The sequence below is a fragment of the Mycteria americana genome, chromosome 4, assembly GCF_035582795.1.
Source record: "Mycteria americana isolate JAX WOST 10 ecotype Jacksonville Zoo and Gardens chromosome 4, USCA_MyAme_1.0, whole genome shotgun sequence".
Lineage (NCBI taxonomy): Eukaryota > Metazoa > Chordata > Aves > Ciconiiformes > Ciconiidae > Mycteria > Mycteria americana.
This window is the reverse complement of record NC_134368.1, coordinates 7,201,409-7,225,858: the sequence shown is the minus strand read 5'-3', so window position 1 is coordinate 7,225,858 and position 24,450 is coordinate 7,201,409. Positions and strand designations below refer to the sequence as shown.

The 24,450-nt window shown below is 46.9% G+C and overlaps 2 protein-coding genes across 3 annotated transcripts in view; one reads left to right on the top strand and one right to left on the bottom strand.

Annotated features, from left to right (window-relative positions):
• The window catches only part of SMYD1 (SET and MYND domain containing 1), a 28,874-nt gene extending 13,673 nt beyond the window's left edge, over nt 1–15,201 (top strand). Inside the window, exons 5-11 of one of the 2 annotated variants that reach the window (XM_075499508.1) lie at nt 1,345–1,475; nt 3,434–3,472; nt 6,423–6,615; nt 10,017–10,109; nt 11,316–11,479; nt 13,073–13,241; nt 14,734–15,201. In XM_075499508.1, the coding sequence (XP_075355623.1) occupies nt 1,345–1,475; nt 3,434–3,472; nt 6,423–6,615; nt 10,017–10,109; nt 11,316–11,479; nt 13,073–13,241; nt 14,734–14,892 (948 nt within the window). In that variant the 3' untranslated portion in view covers nt 14,893–15,201. The remainder of the gene's footprint in view (nt 1–1,344; nt 1,476–3,433; nt 3,473–6,422; nt 6,616–10,016; nt 10,110–11,315; nt 11,480–13,072; nt 13,242–14,733) is intronic. The other variant, XM_075499509.1, reaches the window with a different exon arrangement.
• Nucleotides 15,202–17,348: 2,147 nt separating this feature from the next.
• FABP1 (fatty acid binding protein 1) lies at nt 17,349–23,414 on the bottom strand. The gene is made up of 4 exons (XM_075499148.1): nt 23,286–23,414; nt 22,071–22,243; nt 20,052–20,144; nt 17,349–17,415 (listed from the first exon to the last, which is right to left on the bottom strand). Exons 1-4 carry the CDS (start codon nt 23,350–23,352, stop codon nt 17,365–17,367), a joined length of 384 nt encoding a protein of 127 aa, XP_075355263.1. The 5' UTR covers nt 23,353–23,414; the 3' UTR covers nt 17,349–17,364.
• Nucleotides 23,415–24,450: the final 1,036 nt, after the last annotated feature.

The following is a 24,450-nucleotide window of genomic DNA, read 5'->3' as shown; positions in this document are numbered from 1 at the left end:
ATATTTTTAGTAAATATACTTAGAATATATTTGAATATGGCAGATCTGTTTTCATATGTACATTAATGTCTATTATATATTGTGTGCATTAGATTTTTACATGTACATTATAAATATATATTTTTGTATATATATAATAAAAATAGGTAAAGTATACTACATATATTTAATAATATCCATTACTAACTTGTTAACTACAAATTTTTGTTCTCAGCGTAGCAGAGGGGGAAATTCTGAGAAGCCAGTTCAGGCTGAGCTGCTCTGCCCACACCGGGTGCAAGTCGGTGTATCCCGGGCTGCACTAACCCCTCAGCTAATAACACTGCCCGAGGGGCCAGGGTGAGCTGAGCTGAGACGCACGCTCTGCTCGCACCTCTGCTGATGGCTGGTGTGGTGGAGAAGTTGGCTTTGCCAGCCCTAGCACAGGGAGAGGACACAGCATCCTTTCGTACCCACCCCGCAAAGAAAATCCAGTCCACTGGGCACAGGGAGACCTATGTACTAGTGACCGACATAACTTGCCCATGCAGAAGTAAGGAAGTACAGATAAAAGTACAGAATCAGTTAAGAGAGGAGATCAAACTATTAACAGAGTAAAACAATTAGCAGATGAGTTAATTATTTCCTTTGGTACATCCGATCACATTTTCTCTTTGCAAATATTTCCTTTGTTTATGTTTGTGACTAAAAACTGTTCCATTCGTATGTGATAATAATGTACCATATAGGAAAGTATAATAATTTATTCTTGGCATATATGTCACCCAAAAGTAGTCATTCGGAAAATTGTTTGGGACTCATAACAAACAGTAGTAATTGGTTTTTATAAGCTCCGTGGGTCATCCAGCAAACATGACCAGGTTGAATGCATCTCTCAAGGTTAATTTCTAACTGATACCTGTTTTAATAAGCGTGAACTTTGCTTTCTGTCTAGGCTCTCCTGAATTGCCTCAAATTCATTTTCCTCTGACCTTTTTCTGAATTATTTGCAGGAAATGAATGTAAGGAAACCAATGCATGGTCAAACCAAATTTATCTCAGACATCCCAAATGAATATTAACAGCAAATATTCTGCAACATTTACTCAGCTTTGCTCTGAGTTGCTCCATCTGCATGAGTCCTGCATTGCTTCTCTTCTGATGTTTTATCCCAACTAAAGATGTTTCTACGATTACTTTCTGCAATAATCTTGTAGGCACTCCTCCTTTCTCCTTAAAGTTTGGAGATGGGATGCTGGAGATAAACCTCTTCTAAAGCATCAGCGGGAACTGAGAAATCCTGAAAGCACCTGAGTTCAGCTTTTTCTCCTTTAATGCTTCTTCCTGCCTATGTTTTGGGACTAGATCAACTGCAATGGCTTTACCCTCAGTGACCAAAGAGGACTGCAGGCTGTTGGTGTGGGAGTCTTCCCCAACCTCTGCCAGGCCAACCATGACTGCTGGCCCAACTGTACCGTCATCTTCAACAATGGCAAGTGAGTGGATATTTCTTTCCTTGAGCACAGCAGGGATGTATCCTGACAGGCAACTCAGCAGATTCTGCTAACCCCACAGTGTCAGATCCCTGCCCCAGAAAATCTATTCATTCTCGTTTCCTTCTCTAGCTCAGAAACAAAAAAACCCAGGATTTTCTTTCTAAAGAGGAGCTGTTTTCTCTCTCATTATTTTTATTTTAAAAAATATTGTCTGATGCACTAAACAAATACACAAGATTTTACCCCAAATCCAGTGAACCAGCAAAGATTTTTTCCCTGATTTCTGTGAGTTTTGAAACAAGACTCAAAATAGGCAGATGAAGTACTAAGTAGCTGCCTAGATCACCCCTTATATTGAGGCTTTATTTATAAAGAGTTAAGGAACAATTATGGTTAATAAATTATTAAAGATTATACCAAGTCCATAGTCCAAGAGTTTTTCATAACTGAAGCTTGCAATCAGCTGTGTATCAGTATCTGCTGATGTGTTTATAACCATTCCTAACACAACCCTCATCTTTGTGAGAGTGTACCATCTCTATTAATCACTGATTAACTCTTTAGCAATGGGATCTTAATGACAATTGTGACTGTTATCTGCAAACCGAGTCACGTGCGAGTGCAGGATGCCCTAAGCCGCTGTGCATTCCCCATTCCCACCCAAGTGCTGTAAGAAAACTTCTGCGGGACATGTGAGATAGAAAGAGATGAAGTGGGAAATGCAGGGACGTTTCAGCAGAGCTGGGAGTGGAGGCTGTGGCTCTCAGAGCTCAGGGCAGCCCACGGGAGGGATACTCTGCTCTCCCCAGCCTCCTCCCAGACCAGAACAGGTATAAACTGCCACTGATCCAGCAAGCTGCATTGTGTGCAAGACATTAACTGTGGGAAACTGCTTGCCAAAAACTGCACAGCTGCAATATTTCATCCAAATTTTCCGGTCGGTCTTAAGATTTTATAACTTCCCATGTTCACCAAACTTTAGTGCTGTAAGTTAACCCCCCAGCCTCCCCTTCTTTAACTAACACATTGCTTGTGCACTCCAGTTCTCGCTGCTGGTTTTACCTGATAAAACTATGCCAGTGTTTATCAAGCAGCTGGTAAACGAGCAAAGAGAAAATGAAACTGCATTAGGATGGTTGCCTTGGTGGGAAATAGGGTCTGATCCAAAGTCAGATTGGAGTCTGTGCTCTGATATCCAGTTGCCCTGGATCAGATCCATAGTGGGATGATGGAGAGCCTCTCCCACCAGCCTGGGAAGTGGAGGAGGTAACTAGCAGTCATAGCAACCCCGAAGTCTGAGTTTCTGTGTGGTAAGTAGAGGAATGGCATTTTGTTTGCCTGGCAGCTTGTCAAAGTTCCCACATGTATCTTATTACTGACTTTAAACCTTGACAATCTAGTTATGTTTTACAATTGGCCAGGTAAATTATGAAGGTTTCTTGTCTTTCTGCGGAAACCTGGTGATAAGCCCCTGTTGTGGGAACTGAGCTCTCTGTCAGTGCTCAGGGCACAATACCAGACTTGAGGACCCACTAAACTCATCACACAGAGCACAGTCCTTGTTGCTGATATCCCAGTCTGATTTCCATTTCAAGCTATGTTTTAGAGAACATGGCTACTGATGTTGGTTGGAGACATTTCGGTGCAGGATAACTAACCCTAATGCTCCTGCCAAACGTCAGAAGCAGGTTTTGCTCATCTCCTGGCCAAGACCACTCCTAAAATCACAGTGCCAGGACAGCTCTCCCCAAAATCCACTGGGACCCAGCGATGGGTGGTTCAGTTATGGCAGCTGCATAGCAAAAGTGAAGCTCTACATGCAGTGAGACATGAGCCAGGCGCTGGGAACCCCCTTGTCCCCCATCAGGACGATGTCCTGATGCTCTACACCGTGTACCCATTTTTTTTTCGTTGTACTTGTACCTGTGTAAACTTCAGATGTTTGTTTTGTCTTTCAGTCATGAGGCTGTAAGATCAATGTTCCACACACAGATGAGGTGGGTCGGTCTTGAAAGCATCGTCCTTCCCCTTGCCCTGTACCCCTCATGCCCCATGTTTAATGGAAAAGCTGCAAACAGCCCCGAGGGGCTCCTTCTGTGTTTGCAGAAAATTTCACTTTCCCTGTTTTCTGAAATCCTCCCCCGTGTAAAGCCCCACTAAACCCAAACCTCACTTAACTCTGCATTTTGTAGTAAATTAAAATGATAGTGGTAATATTGTGACTGTCTCCCCCTCAGAAAATTCCCTCCTTGCCTTCCCACCCTCTCCTTTCCTCCCTGTCAGTATTTCCCCTCTCCACTTCTCATTTCTCCTCCCCTGACTACGGCAAGAGCATGAAAGTCAGAACAAGGTCTCGCTAATCTTGTACAGCCCAAAATAAAACCTTGCGTATTAGGAGATGAGAAATGATTGCATTACTGACATACTAAATAGTCCACATTTCTTCTGCAACAAACAGTGCCCGTTGAATGCGTTGACTACAGTAGCAATACCGTGAGATGTAGGTTTCATCCTTTTTTACCATAATACCCGATTAATGTTTTACCTTTTAATGATGCCACTGTTACCTGATCCAAACTAAAGAAATCACTAAAATGTGTGCAAAAAAATGAAAAGTCCTCTGCTTAGCTCACTGTGCTTGGTATATTATAGTCAGTTCTGTTAAAGGGACACTGTTGTCTTTCAAGTTTAATTTCAAGCAAACATACAATTTCTTCAAATAAGACGTGAAATACTTTTGAAGCGCTCTTCTTCACCATTGACGCTTACTCGGTGCATTATAGATAGGACCATAAAAATGGGCAAATGAGTTTCACTTCTGCTTAGAGGTGCTATTTTGGGGCAATTTGAGTTTTGAGCTATCGGGCACTCCCTGTGCCTGTGCATATGTCTTTCAAGGTCCTTGGTGCTTGGGGCAGATGCTGGGGGAAGAGCACAGGACAAGCTCAGTGGGGTGCTCTCAGCTGACAGTGTCTCTTTAACTATAGCATTTAAAATATGCCATGTGTTTCCAGGCTTATCCCAAATGCTATCAATCCCCTCCACACAAGGGATGGCTGCTTAAAATATACCTATGGTGCTTAGGCTATCAGGGGCATCATAAAAGTCAGAGGCTTGATTTTGCTTCTCTGGTTGCATGACTCACTTTAATGAGGATCCCATTAAGTCTGAACAGGAATGTTTATATGTGTAAACCTTTCTGGTGGGAATTGCTCTTTTTCATGCGCTTTCTCCTGGAGTAGCAGGTTGCACCTTTCTCTGGCTGGCATTTTCCCATGGTTGTGACATAACTAATAGCTGCATTTCGTGACGATGGCATGTTTAGTGATAAATTTTGTATGAAATATGCTGTTGATATGATCTAACACCCGGAGAAGATCAAGACCAGCCTTGGGGAGCAGTTTTCACAGCAGCTTTAGCACAGCTGAAAGGCTCAGAGCTACGCCCTTGATGCTGAGAACTTGTAATGGGAATTACAAGGGAATTACAAGGGAATTTTTGCAGAAATATGATCACACAGAAAAAGTCATGTCAGAAAAAAGTCATGACCTCACCAAAAGACTTACTTCTAATGCACCTGGTGCACCTTCATAGAGTCCCATCTAAAGCCCCTCGTGTTCAGATGGGAGCCAGCAGACTTTTAATGCACCTTTGGTGAGACCTTCATTGGGTCCCATCTAGAGCCCCTCGTGTCCAGGTGGGAGCCAGCAGGTCCCCCCCAGGTCTGTCCTGTACACGTGTGTACATCAAACATGCCGTTGAGCTCATCACGAGGATGATCAAGGCTGCCCGTGGTGAGGGAGTCCCAGGACTGATGTACCACACTGTAGTGCGACGGCAGGGTGGGAGCTCAGACCATGGGACTGGCGTCATTTTAATAACACGTAAGTATGCCTAGCTGCAAAAATATGTTTAACAAACTGGCCTGAGCAGAGAGCCCAAGGTCACCAGTCTCAAGTGAATTATTTCTAACCATGGGTAGAGTCACTGGTGGATGGGGGAGTAGATGGGTACAGAAGCACCACCTTGCATTTGGTATTTGATGGAGGTTTTTCCCACTCTGTCCGGATTCTTGTGACTGTCCAGCCCCCCTGACTGAGAGATGGCCCAGAGTAAGTGGGAGATTTAGCTTGTAGAGTGAAACAGCAAGGGAATAGTTTTGAATGTCTACATTATTTAAGACCTTTTGCAGGGAAAGACATGAGAGAAAGGCAGGTGCAAAGATCTGGCTTTCCAAAAGCCTGTCATTAATGCTTTGCTGTGGATTTTGGTTTAGTAACAGGGACTGGCGATTTCCTTGTGTTTAATATTAGCAATATCAGATCAAATGGGCTATATAAAAAATAGACTATTTCCAGGCAATTGTTTCTAAGCCTTTATGTAGAGATGCATGAACAGGGTGAGGGCATCTCTTACCCAGCACCCAGAGGGAATTTGTCTTAACTTTTCAGAGTGAAAACGATACTGAAAGCAGCACAGCTCAGGATCTGGGAGTCTAGCCAGGGATATGCAGGTAGCATGCAAAGCAGTACTTAAAAAAAGACCCGAAGTCCGAACTCAGCATTTTGCAAGGCTTGTTGGGTATTTCTGATCTCAGGGTTTTCTTCTGGTGAGATCTCCTGAAACATAATGAAAGTTTATGTCTAGGTTCAGTCCCCACCGGGGGAGCTGATATCTCTTCATAGCTCAGACCCTTACGTATCCCTGCCAGGGACTTGCAGAGGGGCAGGAAAAACTGGTGTGCCCGTGTTTTTACTCTGTATTCAGTTAACCAGACTGCTGCCCATCTCTGCATTGTCTCCCTGAAGAGCTAAAGCAGTACCTTAGGGCAAGGGCTCACTTTTGCAAGGCAGGGGCAGGTTGCAGGATTTTTCCCTGACGGCTCTGTGGCTGCACCTTTGCTTCTGCTGCTTTTCCAAGTCCACATCTTGTCTCCTTTGCACTCAGGATTGAGCTGCGGGCACTGAGCAAGATTTCACCAGGGGACGAGCTGACGGTTTCCTACGTGGATTTCCTCAATGTGAGCGAGGAGCGGCGGAAGCAGCTGAAGAAGCAGTATTACTTCGACTGCACCTGCGAGCACTGCAAGAAACAGATCAAGGACAACCTGATGCTGGCGGCGAAGGAGGGGGAAGGCAAGGTATGGTTTGCCCTGCTGTGTCCAAACCAAGAGGCGGCTGCGTCTCCTCCACCAAAGGCATCTGTGTGTCTCTGTGACCGCGGCTCCTCAGCCCAGGGACACTCACAATAGCAACAGAGTCAGATTTTGACAGAAGCCTGACTAGTGCCGATGTAAAAAATGAGAACAAAACTGAACCTTGACTGAGCACAACACCAGTTCAAGCCTACCATGCAAGGCCAGTTTAACCCCTGTTATGCAACATATGTGCAGTTTTTAATTTTATAAAGCTCACAAAAGTTCCCTTTAACCTAAAAGTCCATCAACAGGCAGAATAATAAAAAATTGGAAAATTAGTTCTAGAGCTGAGAAAAATGCTGGCATTTAGATTGTGGGGTTTTTTTGAGGAACTGAAAGGGAATCAAAGTTTATACAGCAGAAAGGAAAATGTGTTGCAGGTGATTCGTGGTGACAGGACTAATCAGCGCTGCTGAAGCTGTATGGTTTGTAAAATGTGTGCCGTCACATTGGCTCCAGGAAGGTGGGAAGCCTGAACTTCCAGTCCCGCCTTGCAAAGGCCTGTCACAGGGAGTTTGTACCATCGCTTGACATTTGTGCATGGTTGTGGGCAGACTGACTGTGAAGAATTAACATGTTTCACTGTTCATTTTTAAGTAATCTGTGTTTTCCTTGGAGGTCTCACAAGTCATCGAGTAGGAGGGTGTAAGGCTGTGTCTTGCTGTTGGCAGTGAGATGTGTTGCTTGGCCAGCGGCTCCAGTTTATGAGCATGCTGCTAGCTCTAAGAGTTTCTTCTTGATTCCTCTGCCCAAGGATATAATTGCTCATATTTTTTGTCCTCTGTGGCAGTGTTAGCTTAGGGGGTTTCTACTCCTGCAAGCTTTACAAAGCATGTAAGGGAGGGTAAGGCAAGGCAAGGCAGGATAAGAGCCTTTTAATGTATTATCAAGTCATTGATCTGCACTATTGAACAGTTGTGTAATGAAGCAGACAGTACAGCTCAGAGGCTGATGTGGGGCAGGACCAAACAGCAAAGGTGGGATGAGGAACCATGACCTCTTAGACCAGCACTGCCACCAGGAGAGGTCCATGAAGCTGCACCTTCCTGGGAATGAGTACAAACCCCTCAGCTTCCAGCTCAGCACAGTTACCAGAAAGCCAAGTTCAGACCCATGACTCTTCTTTCATATAGGTGGCAGTCAGGAAAGGCTAGCTATTGCAGAGCAAAAGTCTCTCCTTGAGCAAGGTTTGGAGAAACGGGATTGAACTGATATCAGGGAGCTCCCATGGGAAGTAGGATACAGGGCTGGAAGAAACCCTTTGCTTGTTGGGTTCCCCACTAGTGCAAAAGACCCTGCTATATAATCCCATTACTAAATTATCAAGCTTCATTTTAAAGCTAATCCTGACTACTGGAACTCCTCACTTCTAATGTAAAGCTGTCCCAGAGCTCAGTCCTCTGATGCAGAAGCATTTTCATCTGACTTTCTGTAGAAATATTTTTGAACACCTCCTTCAGTGGATGGCATAAAAAAATCTCAGCTCTCATTCAACACCTACTATCAAGCCTTGACTGAGCAGTGAGATGCGCCATCCCCTTTTCACGAGCATTAGAGGTGCTCTGCAGCACGCAGTGGGAAGACGTGCACTTTTGGGTAAATGTCCTCCACAATCTGAAGTGCTTGTATAGAAAAAGCCTGTAACTATGCAAGGTGCATTATTTCAGCTTTTAAAAATACTCTCCATCCACAGACAATAAGTATCCAGACTGATCTCACCCACAGAGCACGTCTGCTCACCACCGGCTGTATCACATTTTCTGAATTCAGGCTCACTTGCCTGAGAGCAGCAACACTCACAGCTGTGTGGAAAAAGCGCTATGAATATATGGAGATTGACAGCTTACATCCTCAACAGCCGCTCCAACCTCCAGTCCTTCACCCCTTCCAAATAGTAGCAAAGTTCCCATTGTTTATAATGGCAACAGGCTTAGGAGTCTAGTAAATGCAAGAGAGGAATTTTATTAGACTAAGTGTGGAAATGCTGTTTAAAGTACCTATTCTGGGAGTCTTTACTCAGACAGCATAGCGATGTGATTTGCACTGACGTTAACATTGCCTTTGAATGTGCTCTGCGCACTAGGATACCCTGTGTGCTGCTCAAACAGCTGCCAAAATCTGATTAGTTATGATAGCTTCAGTCTAATAATACAGAATAATAAATCATAACACATACATGCATATCCATAAATAGATGGGGGGTATATGGCTCTGAAAAGCTACTGGTTTTCCTTCCATACTAAACTTCCAAGAGTTTTTCCCAACTTGCTGAATTTCACAGATTCCTCAAAAATCTGATTGACCAGGTGTGGGAAAAAAACCAACAGGACAGTCCCACGGTCCTGACTCCAAATCTTTGTGTCCTTCGTTGCAACGTTGGGTCTCTGCTTTTGATCCGCACCCAGAGGTCCTTCCTGGCTGCTGTGCACATGCCTGTGCTCTGGCTCTATCGTGTGTCTCTAGACCAGGCTCTTCCTGCAAGCTCCTGGAGTCAGGCAATTGTGGGCTGATTTCAGATTTCCCATTTATGAAAAAGAAGGCTGTGATAGCTAGAATAGTTTGAAAATGCAAATTTGAAAGGCACAGAAAAGCAGAAGATGAATGATGGTGCTGGATATCATAATGTTATATTTCAGCATTAAATGAAGGGAAAGGAGGCAGCTAATTTGGAGCTGGTTAGTGTTTTGTCAGGTATGCCTAGATGTGCATCATGCCTTCAAATACACAACGAAATCCAAACTTGGAGGTGTGTGGAAAAACACATTTCACTCTCTGGATGCAACTGAAATCAACCATCTTATGGTGTTTGGACCTAATGACAGCATTTCTCAGAGTGGGTAAAATTTAGTGATCTTTCCTATCCTTATTCCACCCCTCTCTCATTCAAGAGCCTGATTTCTCTCAAGCAGCTGCACTAGGAGCACCTGATACATGCCAACCAGTGGCTTTCACAGCCTCTTTGGCGTCTTGTGAGACCTCCCAGTTGCAGGGTCAGTTCTGTCCCTTTTCCAGAGGAGAGAAGTGGAGGGAAGAGCCGAGGAACCCAGTTATGCATGCCAGATGTACATGGCTGCAACCCTGATGAGCAACACTCTTGCTGAAGTCAGCAGGAGCTTCACCTCTCCGTTTGGTAGCGGGACCATTTCAGTCCAGTCTTAAGCAGGTCTGAGGAGGCACACTGGGATATCCAGCCAACGATAGGAAGGTAGCAAGTGATGTGGGAAGCATCTCACTGAGCTGATTTGGGTTCTCAGACTGCAGAACAAGCATCCCTTCAACCGGGGTATTTTGGCATGCGTCAGGCAGTGCATTTTCCTCACTGGTTTTCCTAACATTGTCCCCAGCCCTCTGCAGAGACGGTGAAGGAGGTCATCCAGTTCTCCAAGGACACGCTGGAGAAGATCAACAAGGCCCGCATGGAGGGACTTTACCACGAAGTGAGTCCCAGTACTTTTGCCCTCTTGCTATATATGCACTGCCAAGGAAAGCAGGTCTTGTCCCTCTCTATGTCAATGATTTAAGGATGAAACAAAGCCCCACTGCTGTAACCTGAATATCCCCATGTGCTTCCTGCCCTCTTGGCAGCTCAGATTGCAAAAGCTGACACTGGTTTCTGCCCTCTGTAAAGCATGACCATGTCTGAGACAACATCCCAGACTGATTTCTTTTGTAGTGATGATACAAGAAGATTCAAGTGACTTCCAGCACCTCTGATTGACACAGGTATTGAACCAAGGGCCTCCTGGGCAAAAAACATGAGTTACAGGGCAAGTGTAAAGAGTCAGGTCTACCAGGTAGCCTCATAAAAAGGAGGACAGTGGGTTTGGGAGAGGGCAGCACAGTCAGGAGACTTGCCACATCAAGCTGTGGGCTACATTTGCCTGTGTTGGTCTCCTCTTCACCTCCTGGCTCCTGCATGTTGCTCATTTGTCAGGTGCTGAGGGTGGGTGTGTGGTGTGGGAGATCCATGTCCCACTTGGAGCACAGGCCAAAAGGGCAAAGAGTGAGAGAGCTCAAGTCACTTCTTCCTTTCTCCCTCTTTTGCTGACCCAGGAAATATTTAATAGTTCTCTTCAGAGTGTAACAGCTTCAGGAAAACAGTCCAGGTTGAGCTACAGCCTCCGGGTTTGAACTTACTTTGGGAAAACGTAGAAGTTCCTCAGAGCAGAGATCTGGACGTTGGGTCAGGGCTAGATGCAGCTGTGATGCAGCTGAGCAGACAGGCATGGGACAGTGCAGCTGCGTGTCCCTAGCCCCATGGGGTCATTAAGAGCATTCATTGCATCAAGTGCTCGAAGAAGGTTGGGTGGATGGTGTTGGGGTATAAGAGTCCTGTAGGCACTTGGTCTCTGACAAAACCCAACCTCCTGGGATCTTTCGTCTCCTGAACAGTAGACATCACTTTTTCCTCACCAGTTTTATGAATGTAACCCTGGGATAGGAAGATTTGAGCACCAATCATTTTGCTAGACTGATGTTTTTCAACAAATAAAAGCATATCTTATCTTCCTCAACCTTCATGGAGGCTGACTTGGCTTCTAGGACTGGTATGGACCATGCAGCCCACAGGGCTTTGGTGTGGCAGCTTCAGGGCCAAAGGTGCTCTGACTTTCCCTTCCTCTCCCTGCTTCCCCTGGGCGCAGGTTGTAAAGCTGTGCCGTGAGTGCCTGAAGAAACAGGAGCCTGTGCTGGGGGACACGAACATCTACCTCCTGAGGATCCTCAGCATTGCCTCCGAGGTGCTTTCCTACCTCCAGATGTTTGAGGAAGCAGCTGACTATGCCAAGAGGATGGTGGACGGCTACCTGTATGTCTGTGCCTTATTTTTGGCAGCTCTCTGTAGTTAAGCAATGTTAGACAGTGCGTTTTAGGAATAATTTTCTTAGTCTGCTCCCATCAGGGCAGCGGTGCTGGCATTCAGATTGGGACCTGATTATATCACCAGACAGAGAGGGACCTCTTCCTAAATGCACAAGAGCTCCCAAACACCTTGATTTACTAAACTGTAGCTGGCAAATGGTTTGGGTACATCTTTCATTAGCCTCTTTGTTTTGTCTCAGAAGCATCTCAGGGCTGCCCTGGTAGCAAGACACAGAGCCTGGGTGCGGGACAGAGAGGCTGTCACTGCAGGACATGGTCTGTTCCCCTGCACCCTGTGGGAAGGGGACGTTGCAGAGAAAAGAGAAACTGTGTCAAATGGCTGTCACTCAAGATATCCCTTCACTCTTGAATAATACATGGATTTTTGTCTTGGCTAATTAATATGCACAAGTCCTGTGGTAAAAGCTTAGTGATAATAAAGAAATTCAGGTTTAGTTCACATAGATCCAGGACAAACCTCACAGTAAAAATTATGTACTTTATTATTACTGAGGTTTTACTACAGGACTGATGAGTATTAAATAGCAAAAAAAAAAACAAACCCAAAATTAGAAAGTAAAGGAAACCATAGAGAAGAGAGAAAAGCCCATTTTTTCATCTTGTTCACCCTCCTGCTGAGAGTATCTCATACACATTACTTGTCTTTTTGGTCAGTTCTACCTCAAAAGGCCTGTGATATTTTGTTAATTTTCAGAGGGGTGACAGAGTCATCTCCCTGGCTTGCAAGCCTGACAAGCCACTTCATGTCCCAGCCCTGGCACTGAGCTAATTGAATGACACAGAGGAAATTGCTTCCCCTCCCTGTTTCTCAGTTTTTCAGTCCAGAGTGAGGACTGCAGTAATTTCCTTCCTTGTTTTAAGATCTGCCAATTCAATATGCCAACTAAGCCTTTGAAGACAGGTTTTCAGATAAATCCAAGCAGCTTCTAACTCTTCCTGTCCTTCTAAAGTTGGATGTAGAGGCCAGGATTCATCTTGCCCACCTGGGGTACTGACGGTAGGGGAGTGATCTTACAGTCCCTGGAAGCAAGGATGCATCTCCAGGTGATGAGGTGAACATTTCTGGAGTTTCTGGAACCGCCCGTTTCTCTCCACACTTTGAATGAGAAGCTGATGGTTGTTACATTATCAATTTAGGCACTTCATTAAATGTCTGAAGTTAAGTTGGTGCCTTCTGGCCTGTAGGGTCAGATCTGGGTTTTGTTTTTGCCAAAATATGCTGGAATGACACAGCTTGGCATTCTCCAGCCCAGGTGTCCAACTTTGCCCGTTTGCAGGTCGTTCATCCTCTTTCACAACTCATGACCTCATTTAACTCCCGTCCTCGTGTAACTCATGCCTGCCCCTTTCTAAGCAGGGCTGCACATTTCAGTGGCACCAAATGCAATAGGTTTTTCACTTGAGTAAACAGTCTGCTCTTTGGCAAACATATTTTGCCACTGTTTGTCGCTGTTTGACACTGACAAACATTGGCGAATGCAGATCTTTCCTGAACTAACATTACTCAATGTTTTTCCAGGAAAATATACCATCCCAACAACGCACAGCTGGGGATGGCCGTGATGCGGGCAGGAGTGACTCACTGGCATGCTGGTCTCATTGAAGCTGGGCATGGATTGATCTGTAAAGCCTATGCTATTCTCCTGGTAACCCATGGACCTTCCCACCCAATTACTAAAGACCTGGAGGTAGGTGTCATCTCCTGTGTTGTCTCTGCTGCCTGTCTGGGCAAAATTACATTCAAGCTGTAGAAACAACCCATCCATAAGAACTGAGAGAAGCATCAAGCAAGTACTGACTGCTTCTTACTAGTGCTGTGGTTTTCTCTAGATTATGTTACAGTCTGCTGGGAAATGCATGTCCCTTCCTATGGGAAATTTTCATCCCTGAAAAATAGATTTTATCCAGCACCAGGGCATACATTAAAAATGGCCACTGAGCCCCGGAACCTTCTTTGAAACTGCTGTGTCCAAGGACAGAGCCTCCCATTCTTCAAACAGCCTGATCTGTCTGCTCTTGGATGGATGGCATTATAATTTGACTATATCAAATTACGTATGGTGGATGTTCCCAGTTTACCAACTGATTTTCTTTATCGGTGTCCGTTCTTTATTCACCACTCCCCAGTCCTTCTAAGCTGCAATGTATTTTTTCCTCAAGTGACATAGGTGTATTTCCTAGCTTAGGGTCAAGAGCTGCAGATCCCAGGGAATTACATCTGCTCAGCTGTGATGAACTATTTACAATTGCAGCTGGGGATCTATAATTTCTTTAGCCTTTAACTCACCTGATGTGACCTGTTGGCTTTACAGCATTCTCCTTTATTAGCCAAAAAAATTACACAATACCAAATGAAATCCTGTATTGATGTCTTAGTCCCCATTATAGCAGAGCTATAACCTTTATTAGTGCAATTTTATATCATCAGAAAAATAAGTATCTAGTAGTACCTAAAGCCAATCTGTCTGTTGACTGTTTCCCTATATGTAGCAGAGGGCGAGACCCCAGCACCTCCATTTCTGCATCTCCCTTCCCACTTACTTCAGGAGGAAAATAGTGGATATATGGCACATGCTTATCTCTGTGCTGTTAAACCAAGGGTTGAATAAACTCACAGACAGGTGTAAAAAGATTTCCTAAAATCCCTTCTGAGCCTCTGCCATAATGCAGCACTGGGAATGACTCTGCTCACAGTGAATCCTGGGATGCAGGGGGTGCAACTGTGACGTGGTCGAAGAGGAGCTGAGCATCTCCCTCCTCCTCTCCTGCCTCCTCCCACGTGAGGTGACTCCCACCTCGGTGATGGGCCACACCGAGGGTCAGGCCAGGGTGTGGATGGGAAGCACACTCGCTCCCTGGCTCTGCACGGCATCACCTCTAGGTCCTGCATCAGGTTTGGGAGCGTGAGGCTTCCCAGCAGCCTGCGGAAGAGCTGGGTGCAGGAAGGGCTGATGCCTTCTTCACCTTCACAGTACACAGGTAACCAGGTTTGAGGAAGTAACTGGATATCTGTGTCCAGTCAGCTTCGGTCCAGCTGGTGGGACACGTAGATTAAATTGCCTCAGTCACTGCATGGCTTAGGACATTCCTGAAGGACGGTCCCCATTTTTAGGCAGTGCTTTATTCACTTGCTTCGAGATCCCTTGTGTCACAGGTTTTATAACATGTTTTGTCCCTCAGGTCATGCGTGTCCAGACGGAGATGGAGCTGCGTATGTTCCAGCAGAATGAGTTCATGTATTACAAGATGAGGGAAGCTGCCCTCAAAAATCAAAAGATTCAAGTCATGCCTGAACCCAGCAATGAGACCCCACCGAGCCTCTTCCACAAGAAGGAATAAACCCCGAGCTTGACACAATTCATGCCTGTGGGATAACATTGCCTGTGGCACCTCCAAACATGGGGAATGTGATATAGGAATGTGATATCTCCGTAAGGATTGTTTCCAGTGGCACCAGTCTGACAGCATGGACCTGCTGGGGGAGAGTCCTGAAAAATCTTCTGAGGGCTCAAAGCAGAGGAGATCTTGGCAGAAACAACATCCTTTTTCTACCACTAGCATTAAAAATCAAAGCAAAAAAACCTGTTATAAAATTATTTACATTCTTATCGGAAGCCCGTTTGTCTCTACACAAGTCCTGATCCTGAAGTCCTTGGTTAAATTTTAATTGATTCTTTCCTAAGTGTTTTTTTCCCATTGCTTCCTTGTGATCATCATTTCTTTCCAACGATGTCCATGAGTGGTTGACTAAGGGACGGTAGAAGTGGGAAGCTGGTTCCAAAAAGTGTCATGTATGCCTGTGGGCACTGAGTGCAAACTGAGTAACACCCACGGATGGTGTTTTGTGTAAAGTGGCGTTTTTCTGATGAAAAACTGATGAAAAAAGATTCTGCAGGTGACATAGGTGCAACATCAAACTGTGGGCACTTTGCAAGTGAGATTAAGTGGAGTTCCTACATCAGGATAAATTAGTTAGGGTAAATTAATCTCCTTAGTTAAAAATCAGAAAATGTTTGCAGTGGTGGCAGCAGATTGATATGAGGCAATTCTGTGCCAGAATCCAGTTGCACTGGTGTGGTGCACTGGCTGTGTGGATTGCTCTAACTGAACAAGCAGTTTCCAGGGAGGGGGATCCACCGTTGCGCACCTTCAGGGTGAGCTGGGGGCTCTGATGCCTTTCAGGACCTGCTTTTCAGCTTAGACAGGTGCTTCATCAATTTTGCACTCAGCAAAAAAGGGATAGTCAATGAATCAGCTGCCAGTGGGCAGCCAACAGAGCCAATGAAAAGTCTAAAAGCAATGGTTGGATTTCTAAAAAAAGGGCTTTGCTGTTTGCCCATCTATCTCAAAATCCAACTGGTTTGCTCCATACCTTCAGTGGAAGCCAAGAGATGAAAAGGGATGGTTTGTTCAAGAATCCCCTGCCTGCTCCTCAGCAGAATAACGAGAAAACAAAACCAGGGCTTTTCCTCTTTGACATTTCTCAGTGATTTTTCTTCTCCACATCTAAGATGAGTTCTCTGGAGACCAACATCTGCTTTTTAGGACCTGTTGAGCTAGGCCTTTCCATTTGTCCATGAGGTGCCCATCTGATGCCTAGTGTAACAATCCATATTGGTTCAGTTCCTAGCATGAGGATCAATGTCAACCTGTAACATGAAAACCTTGGAAGATGAAACCTGAGACAGGAGTCATGGGAGAGATGCACATGAGGACAAATTGGTCCTTTAGTGGCATGTATTGGGTTGCAGGAGGAGGTGAGGAGGCAGTGGTGGTGTTTTCTTAAAATCCTGATCAGCTTTGAGCAGTTGTGAGAACGTCATACCAGCTAGGTATATCACAGCCAGCAATACACCCATTTCCCAGTGATGATTCCCAATCATCATCCAAGCACAAGGCTTGGAAAAGGCAGCTAAGAAGGAAGCATTTCCTCTCCTGTGTGTGTCCAAAAACCACATCTCCATCCAGCCTGCAGCGCCACGTGAGAGCGTGGGAGGTGGCTGTGGTGTTACTTCTGTGTCTACAATGTGAACAACCAGTGCCCATCTCCTGCCAGGACAGAAAACCTGTATTTCACCCTGGAAGGAGAGTTCAATTCCAGTTCAACCCAATTTATCAGGCGTGGTTTGGGGCAAAACATACACTGGACACCTTCAGGCATTCCAGGGCCCTCTTGCTGGTAGGAACGGATAGGGAGGAGATGGGGATGGAGTGGCCACAGCCTGTAGGGCTGCATCCTTTTGCGGAGGTGTAAGGATGGGGATGGCAGTTGGGACACCCGAACTGCCCCCATGCTTGTTGCTTCCCCAAGGCAACTTTCCAGGCAGGATCACTGACATTTTTTTGAGCCCACCTAAACCTCCCCACCCTTTGGCCCAGCCAGTCACCTTGTGGTCATTTTGGCCATGTTTGTAAGGAAAGGGAACAGAGCCCTTTCCTTGCCCAGTGCTCCTCCATCCACCCAGCCAGGGCAGCCATGGGTGCACAACCCACCAGGACATCCCCAGCAGGATGCTGGCACCTGTCCCCAGAAAGGGGCTGGAAGAGTGCTCATCAGCATGGAGCACATCTCAGAGGGTCACTCAATGGCTCCGAGCCTGCGCCCTCGCTTGGCTCCATTCACCAACATCAGCCCAGCCTTGGCTCAGCCTGTTGCCCAATTTCTACCAGGCCCTGCATGAGTTTTGGAGGCTTGCATCTCTTTATAGCAACAGTGAAGAGGCTGATGATAATAATGAAGAGGCCTTTAATATAAATTTTACTTTAATGGACACATTTTATGCAGTAAAATAATTGGCATGTGCAGGGTCTCTAGATTCTCTTGCTGATTCTTTTGTAGGTGAGGTCTCCCATGGTCAGCGTCTGAAAAACAAATGGAAAGCATTAGCTTTTCATGGTGCTTGGCTCCAAACTGTACTTGGAAAGGATCTGGTCTTGCAAATCAAAACAGGACTGGTCCCCAGTCTATCTCCTATAAACTGAATGATTAAATCATAGCATCATAGAATCATAGAATGGTTTGGGTTGGAAGGGACTTTAAAGATCATCTAGTTCCAACCCCCTTGCCATGGGCAGGGACACCTTCCACTAGACCAGGTTGCTCAAAGCCCCATCCAGCCCGGCCTTGAACACTTCCAGGGATGGGGCATCCACAACTTCTCTGGGCAACCTGTTCCAGTGCCTCACCACCCTCATAGTGAAGAATTTCTTCCTTATATCTAATCTAAATCTACCATCTTTCAGTTTAAAGCCATCACCCCTTGTCCTATCACTACATGCCCTTGTAAAAAGTCTGTCCCCATCTTTCCTATAGGCCCCCTTCAGGTACTGGAAGGCTGCTATAAGGTCTCCCTGGAGCCTTCTCTTCTCCAGGCTGAACAACCCCAACTGTCTTAGCCTGTCTTCATAGGAGAGGTACTCCAGCCCTCTGATCATCTCCATGGCCCTCCTCTGGACTCGCTCCAACAGGTCCATGTCCTTCTTATGTTGGACCCCCCAGAGCTGAAGGCAGTACTTCAGGTGGGGTCTCATGAGAGCGGAGTAGCGGGGGAGAATCACCTCCTTTGACCTGCTGCCCACGCTTCTTTTGATGTAGCCCAGGGTACAGTTGGCTTTCTGGGCTGCAAGCGCACATTGCTGGGTCATGTTGAGCTTTTCATCAACCAACACCCCCAAGTCCTTCTCCTCAGGGCTGCTCTCAATCCATTCTCCGCCCAGCCTGTATTTGTGCTTGGGATTGCCCCCAAACATGTGCAGGACCTTGCACTTGGCCTTGTTGAACTTCATGAGGTTCGCATGGGCCCACCTCTCAAGCCTCTCAAGGTCCTTCTGGATGGCATCCATTCCCTCCAGTGTGTTGACCGCACCACACAGCTTGGTGTCATCAGCAAACTTGCTGAGGGTACACTCAATCCCACTGTCCATGTCACCGACAAAGATGTTAAACAGCACCGGTCCCAATACCGACCCCTGAGGAACACCACTCATCACCAGTCTCCACTTGGACATCGAGCCATTGACTGCAACTCTTTGAGTGCGACCATCCAGTCAATTCCTTATCCACCGAGTGGTCCATCCATCAAATCCATGTCTTTCCAATTTAGAGACAAGGGTGTTGTGCAGGACAGCGTCAAATGCTTTGCACAAGTCCAGGTAGATGACGTCAGTTGCTCTTCCCGTATCCACCAATGCTGTAACCCCATTGTAGAAGGCCACCAAATTTGTCAGGCACGATTCGCCCTTAGTGAAGCCATGTTGGCTGTCACCAAACCTCTGGCTGTGGCACCAGTCCTGTAGCCATTTGTTGATTTGCCAGATTTGACTGGCCCTTTCAAACCCCTTCGCTTTGACTGGGAGGACTGATGAAAGAACTACCTGTGCTCCAGAGTCCCTTACTGCTGCTCCCAGGGCTCTGTAATCCTTCTTGATACTCCTCAGACTGCTCCTGGCTGTATCACTGGTGCCCACATGAAACAGCAGCAGCGGATAATAGTCAGTGGACTGTACGAGGCTTGGTAGTCTCTCAGTGACATCCCTGATACGAGCCCCCGGTAAGCAGCACACCTCTCTAGAGAGTGCGTCAGGTCAGCAAACGAGTGCCTCCGTACCTCTCAGAAGGGAGTCGCCTACTGCTATCACCCATCGCCTTTTCTTGGTCGTGCTGGTCATTATGCAGGGAGCAGATCGGGCTGCCTTACTCAGCTCCAGCATCTCTCCTGGTGTGATGGGTCTTTCCTCTTCAGTCTGCAGAGCGGTGAAGCAGTTCTGCAAGGGCACCTCAGGCTTCGGGGGAAGTCTCCTGCTGGTCCTTGCTGTTGCAACCGTCCATTTTCTGCATTATTGGACCCCCTCCCTTCTGCGTGTGCTGGTGGGGGAGTTTTTGGCTGTTTGGCCGTGGGCTGTGGGTCCACTGCCGACTGTGCTTGGAACCAGCTATCTAACGCCTTCTCAGCCTCCCTGATGTTACGCAGCCTTCTCACCGTCTCCTGCAGCTTGGTCACCTGCAGCAGGAGGTCCTCCACCTGGACACATCTTTTGCAGGCAGGTCTACTGCCTGTCCCTGCCCCAGGAGAAAGGTCTAGGCACTTCCTGCAGTCTGCTTTGGATGTCTTCATGAATACCCCAAAAGCAGGTAGGGATAATCTGGCATCCCTCAACTGGGATCAGTCTACTGCACCTCTCTTCTTTAAAAGTGCCAGGCCCAGCCACAAACATATACATCTGAGTGGGTGAGAACATGCCCTCATTGCATGAAACTTTGATCAGAAATGCCTGCTGGCGTCTCAAAGAGTACTTTTTGGATCAGACTATACTGAAAAACTGCCTTCAGTGCCTGGCCAACTGACCAGCTTTGGCTACAGAGCCTGAGTGCAAGCATGTGCTCATCTCCAGCACCTCTCTAAGGTCCCCAGCATCTCTGTAGGCTTTGTAGGGCCAGAACCCTGAAGGCAGCTGTATACACCGTTACTCCAGCCATTGCCCCTCTCATCTGCACTTACATTGGTGATGATGTCTCCGTTGAGTTCAGTGACGGATTTCAGCCCTTTCAGGTTTGCGACCAGTTTGTTGTTACCCTCCAGCTGAACAACAGCCTGGTAGAGAGGGGAGGAAGCAGAGGCATTCATGTTATTGCTGGAGACCATATCAACCCCTGTACTTTGTCTTTCCCCTTCTGTACTGAGTCACCACCGTCCCCTCTGCAAGCTGTTTGGAGCAAGCTGCTCCCCCGGTGATTTTTACTTTCTTGGGAGGAGGAGAGAGAGCTGTGCTGGTGGTGAATACAACACAGCAAGGGTATGGATGTTTACTTTGGGCTCTACAAGGGTGCGAATTTGCCACTGTACCTACGTCTCTCCCCTTCAAATTGAGACTCACTCATGGCTCCTGCACTGTTAGATGGCAGAGCAGGGATCCTTGGGATCACACCAACACATGAGTTTTGGGGGAGAACAAGGAAGGCTCTTCACCCCACCAATACTGGTGCCTCCGTGCAGCCCTGATGCTCCTTGGGGCAGCTCCTCATGCAGCACACAGACCAAGAGGACTTGCACACCTCCAAGGAGAGGACTGCAGAGCCACCTGAGCTGGGCCAGGGCATGCCATGTTGTCTCCTCTCCACCACCCACCTATTGCACATTGCTGCAGCAACCTCCTTTGGGGTGGGGTGATGGGGAGCTAGGCAACAGCATGGGGCTGGGGGGAGTGTCGGTCAATGTGGGGAGCAATTTAGGGAGCTTTCAGAAACACAGTCATGGCTGGAAAGTTATCAGGGGGATGGGCACATCTGCTGAGTCTCTGACCCCCCAAGGAGCTGCACGTCTAAAAAGGCTAGAGACAGCACCAACACCCTCCGGGCAGCTATCACTGATCATTGAAATTACCCAAATAAATAACCCAGCAAAAAACATTTCTGTTCATCTGTCTGTCCAGCTGTAAGACATGTTCATCTGCCCTTGAGTTGCTGATTTATAGAGGGTGAAACTCTTCTAATAGCTGTTTCCCCCTAGTTTATCTGCAAGGGACTTCAGTGATGCTGGAAATTGCAATACAGTTGCTATGGTTATCAGAGCCCGATTCACAGGGGCATTTCTTTGGTGGTCATTCCTCCTGCTTTCAAAAGTCCCTGCAATATCATCTTCTCCCGAGGTAGAGGTGAGAGGCAATATTTGCCAGAGGCTCTGTCTTGACATTTTATGAACCATTGGAAACTAATGTCCAGGAACAGGAGCTGACCCAATTTCAAGGCTGATAAATCCTCACCTTGCCAAATCGTCTCACCCCGTGTAAACAGAAGCAGTGGAAAAGGCTAGCAGAGAAGCTAACAGCCACTGGGACAAAAGGAGAGATTTATTGGTTTATGATTCATTGGCTGACTTTCCTGCAGTACCTTTAAGTCAACAAAACGAAGGTGGGGGTATGTTTTGTGTTGCAACATGACAGAAAGTCAACCCTTTTCCACCTCAAATCTTTCAGACCTTTTGCTGCCAGAAGGATTTACCAAAGCATCTCTATCCCCCTTTTCTAAACGGGCTATTAAAACACTGGCTTCCAGTGTTTTCCAAACTGGCTATTAAAATAGCTGTAGAAATGCAAGGCTTCCTCTGCAGAAGTGCTGGTTGGGGAGCTTGTACGGTGTTTTGTAGAAGTGAGGAGGGGAGGTGGGAACTTCAGAGTCTTGGGCTCTGAGTATCTCAGGAAGGTGGCTCAGAAATGGACTGTCATTTTCAGAAATGTGTCCCTAAGAGCCTTGCTGAGGAGCTGCCGGGAGCAGGGCAGCGGGTGTCACATCTGCAGACTTGGTTTCAGCAATTAGCCCCTTCCGATTATATTAAATCATGTATGCAAACTGTGAGAGACAGAACCAAGCTGGGGAATTACCTAGGTCTTTGCCCTGTGTCAGCTTTAACACCCATGGTCTGGTCATTCCCTTTGGCTCAAATGCAGAGGGAATGGCTGGAAAGGAAACTTAATGTCGCTGAGCCCCTGCAGCCCTGGCAGAAGAGGAGCTGATCACTCACCTTGACTTTCTCTCCTGTCAGCATCTCCATCTCGCACTCCTCCCCGATGGTGAACTCGTTTTGCAGCACTTTGGAGCCAGTTGTCACAGTAATCTTGAACTTTTTCCCATCCTGCACAATTTCTGAGATGCTCTTGATGTCCTTGCCCTTCTGGATCTGGTCATCAGGAAGCCCTGCCCAGGAACAAGAGACGTTAGGTGGACCTTGGAGTTATTGGTGGGCAGATTGCTGCTGCCGAATGAACGTGGTGGGATTTGGGGACCCACAGCTGGAAGGATTTCTATTCTAGTGTGGAAAAGCCTCGCAAGGATGATGGTTCCCCAAGGGCCACACAGCCCTGAGTCTGCTGGGGAGGAAGAATAATAAATAGTCATCCTGGGTTTGTGTGGGAACTAGACTTCTCCCTTGTCCGACTGACTTGGTGGGGAGCAGAACAGCTGCCTCCTTGGCCAAGCATCAGAGGGAAAGAAGAAACCCTGTTTTCCTTCCTTCACTGAGAGGCAAGCAGAGAAAATGGAACAAACTGACGCAGAAGGAGGGAACCAAGTGATTTTTAAATGAGATTCAGGGTCCCTCAGAACCAGCTCACTAAAGTCTTCTCCCAAAGCCTGAAGCTGAGCCCCTCTGGCACATAACTGGGCAGAAGCAGTGCAGAGCCTCCTGAATCCCTGCAGGAGCGTGTTCCCTGGCACTGTCACTGGTGGAAATCTAGCTAGCCACATTCATCATTAAGCATTTAAACAACCCGACTATTTTTTCTGATGAATGGTGGAATTTGGGGCTTTGCAGCATCACCGCGCAGCAGCACAGTGGGCTGAGTGATGTCCTGCTTGCTCTCACATTCCATGGCTTGATGGGGCAGATCTGCAGTCGCCCTAAGCAGGTCCCGCTGGCTCAGCATGTGTGTGCAGCACTGCCGTGCTGGCCCGTGGCTGCAGAGACTGCTGGGACCTTTTTCCTGCAAGCCATAAAATTTAACCCAGCATCTCTTGACCTCCAGCCACCAGCCAGAGAGATGCTTTCTCTTCTATTTTGAGTTCACAACTCCATGCACATGCATTTATAAAAAGCCAATAATTGCAAGATGACAGATAGAAATAGGAAATCTGAGAGATGTTTTCAATCTACATCATCAGCACATCAGCACAGTTGGACTCCCAAATATCACTGGGATCTGCAGAGGCAAAGCAGTACACAGCGCACGCAGGCACTTACCAAGGGCTTTCATAAAAGGCTCGAAATTTTCCTGGGACTGGAGTTCGTACTTTCCAGTGAAGCTCATGATGGAAAGGCTCTCTGTGCTCCCAACACAAGAGAAGGTGCCTTGCTGGTAAGCAGAGCTTGGTTTTATAAGGTCCTTTTGCCCTAAAAGTTGGTCACAAGTAAGATGATGTAATTCTTTTATGGCCATGTTCAAACATTAACATAAAACTGGGCAATGGTCAGTGATAAATTGCTCTACCTTTTACAGACCTCAATTTGCAATGTGGAGGCAGGGAAAACCCCATAAACCCGTTTTATGGAGGTAGCAACGTGGCATCCATAAACAAATGATAAAAATATAATTGTGCAAAGAGATTAATTATCAGAGGAACGAGCCAAATCGTCTTATCAGCTTGCAGTCTGGAAGTGCACATCTGGAAGAGGAGAAAGTGGTGAAAGGTTATGGTGTCCCCTGGAGCTGACACCGGTGGGGTTTCTACTCGCTGATGTGCCCATGCTGGGTCTTTAGCACTGGCACGAAGCGTAGTGGCGGCATGCTGGCAGGGACTAAGTTACTCCTTCAGTTGCCTCGTAGTCTTCTGTAACGGTGGGTTTTGGTGTAACCCAGATGTAGCAGGAGTGACAAAATCATCATTGTTCCCTAAGGAAAAAACATGACTCAAAATCAAATCCTGGGGTTGAACTGGCCCATCCTGAAGACTGCAGTTTAATTCAGACTCCATCACTATGGCCTTGCCTCCAGAAAGGGGTTTCATGTGGATAGAGGGACCGGTGCCATTAGTGATCAACCAAGGCTATTGCCAGGAGCCACTGCTAAAACCCCCTTTCCTCTGCTTTCCCCAGAGGAGCCACAGTCACTCGTGTACTGAAGGAGCATCCCAGCCCTCGGAGCTGCATTCCTCCCACATGCCACATCAGAAGTAGGGCCAGCAGCAGTCTCCAAGCTGAGCCCAATTCCTCCCTCCAAAGCAGGACTCGGGGCTGGGCTCCTCTCCCGATGTGGTCCCCTTGACTGAGCATTCCGGGTTGCTTCGTGGCATCTGAGCATTTATCCTCTGGGTCTGGAGTCCCAGGCTCCGCTTCTTGCTCCCATCTCATCCTCTGCCCCAATGAATTCCTCCTCCCTCCCAAAGTCACCAGCTCAGGGATTTTCCTC

Bases quoted from the DNA above. Each gene is read 5' to 3' on its own strand.
- FABP1 (XM_075499148.1), bottom strand. From the start codon at position 23,352: ATGAGCTTCACTGGAAAGTACGAACTCCAGTCCCAGGAAAATTTCGAG. The intron at 22,244-23,285 runs GTAAGTGCCTGC...GTTCCTGGGCAG, and splicing joins GCCTTTTATGAAAGCCCTTG to GGCTTCCTGATGACCAGATC. The intron at 20,145-22,070 runs GTGAGTGATCAG...CCTCTCTACCAG, and splicing joins TGACAGGAGAGAAAGTCAAG to GCTGTTGTTCAGCTGGAGGG.